This window comes from Nannochloropsis gaditana (assembly GCF_000240725.1).
Source record: "Nannochloropsis gaditana CCMP526 unplaced genomic scaffold scaffold176, whole genome shotgun sequence".
NCBI classification, from domain to species: Eukaryota; class Eustigmatophyceae; order Eustigmatales; family Monodopsidaceae; genus Microchloropsis; species Microchloropsis gaditana.
The window spans coordinates 11937-13084 of record NW_005803777.1 but is presented as its reverse complement, the minus strand read 5'-3'; the positions used below and the strand labels follow the sequence as shown (position 1 = coordinate 13084).

General features: G+C 56.1%; 1 protein-coding gene across 1 annotated transcript; it reads left to right on the top strand.

The window, feature by feature from the left end:
• The first annotated feature begins 110 nt into the window (after positions 1-110).
• On the top strand, positions 111-774 carry NGA_0607800 (chaperone protein). Its single transcript, XM_005855513.1, has 2 exons — positions 111-253; positions 409-774. Exons 1-2 carry the CDS (start codon positions 173-175, stop codon positions 694-696), a joined length of 369 nt encoding a protein of 122 aa, XP_005855575.1. The 5' UTR covers positions 111-172; the 3' UTR covers positions 697-774.
• Positions 775-1148: the final 374 nt, after the last annotated feature.

The following is a 1148-nucleotide window of genomic DNA, read 5'->3' as shown; positions in this document are numbered from 1 at the left end:
CCTCTTTCCTCCTCTCCGCCCCTTCTTCCCTGCCCCTCGCGTCTTTCGTCCCGTCGTCTGCCCGAGTCCTTCATCTTTCTCCCCCCTTCCCCCCCTCCTCCCTCCCTCCCTGTCTGGGCAGATCTCGCAAGCCTTATTGGGTTCGAAGCTCGACGTGCTCACCCTGGATGGGATGGTAGAGCTCACGGTGCCAGCTGGGATTCAGCACGACACCATGCTGGTCATGCGGGGCAGGGGTGTGCGGGAACTTCAGGTAGAGGGGAGGGCGGGAGGGAGGGGGGAAGAAGTGGTAGGTGGCGGTGAGGATGGTATCGGTGGGAATGAAGGCGGAGACTCAGGATTCGAATCGACCTCTCCCCGTCTTTCTTTCCCTCCTTCCCGCCCTCCCTCTCTTCCTCCCGCCGTTAGGGGTCCCGACGGGGCAATCAGATCGTCCACGTCAAGATCGAGATTCCCAAGACGCTGAGCAGCAAGCAGAAGGAGCTGATGCAAGCCTTCCAGGAGGAGGAAGAGAAGAAGAAGGCAGGAGGTCGGGGAGGGGGAGGCTGCTCCTCTTCGTCCTCCTTTTTCACGGGCGGGTTCCAGGGGAGGGTGAAGGAGGCGTATGCGCGCATCAAGGAGTATTTGGGGAAGGAGAAGGAGAAGGAGAAGGAGAAGAAGTCCAAGGAAAAGAAAAAAAGCAGCGCAAGCGCATGAATGATGATGGAAGGGCCAGAGGGATTCCAGAAGATAAGGGCAATTTCGTAAAGCAATCCAATTTTGACGGTCGGTCAAGGAGACCTTGGTCGTTTCCCTTTCTCAGCGACAGCTCGTCAAGCGACAGCTCGCAGCATTGAAAGTCGGAGAGATTGCTTTTATTTCTGCTTTTATTTCAATTTAATTTTAAGGAGATGACGCAACTTTCAATTTTGTAAATTTAAACACTGCAAATCAACCGCCCATCGAATCTCAGGGGCCAAGACACACGCTCCCGCAGCGCCTGCCTCTCGATCATCGCCGCTTCGGCATGGGACTGAATCACATCGACCCTCCCAATACTCCTCTGTGACCATCTGCGTGGCAATCTAGGTCTTGTCTGCGCGCGCACTTTGCACATTCAGGGGTATTTCCGCATCGTCCGCCGAGCTTTCTCCATCCCGAACGCCTCC

Bases quoted from the DNA above. Each gene is read 5' to 3' on its own strand.
- NGA_0607800 (XM_005855513.1), top strand. From the start codon at position 173: ATGGTAGAGCTCACGGTGCCAGCTGGGATTCAGCACGACACCATGCTG. The intron at 254-408 runs GTAGAGGGGAGG...TCCCGCCGTTAG, and splicing joins GGGGTGTGCGGGAACTTCAG to GGGTCCCGACGGGGCAATCA.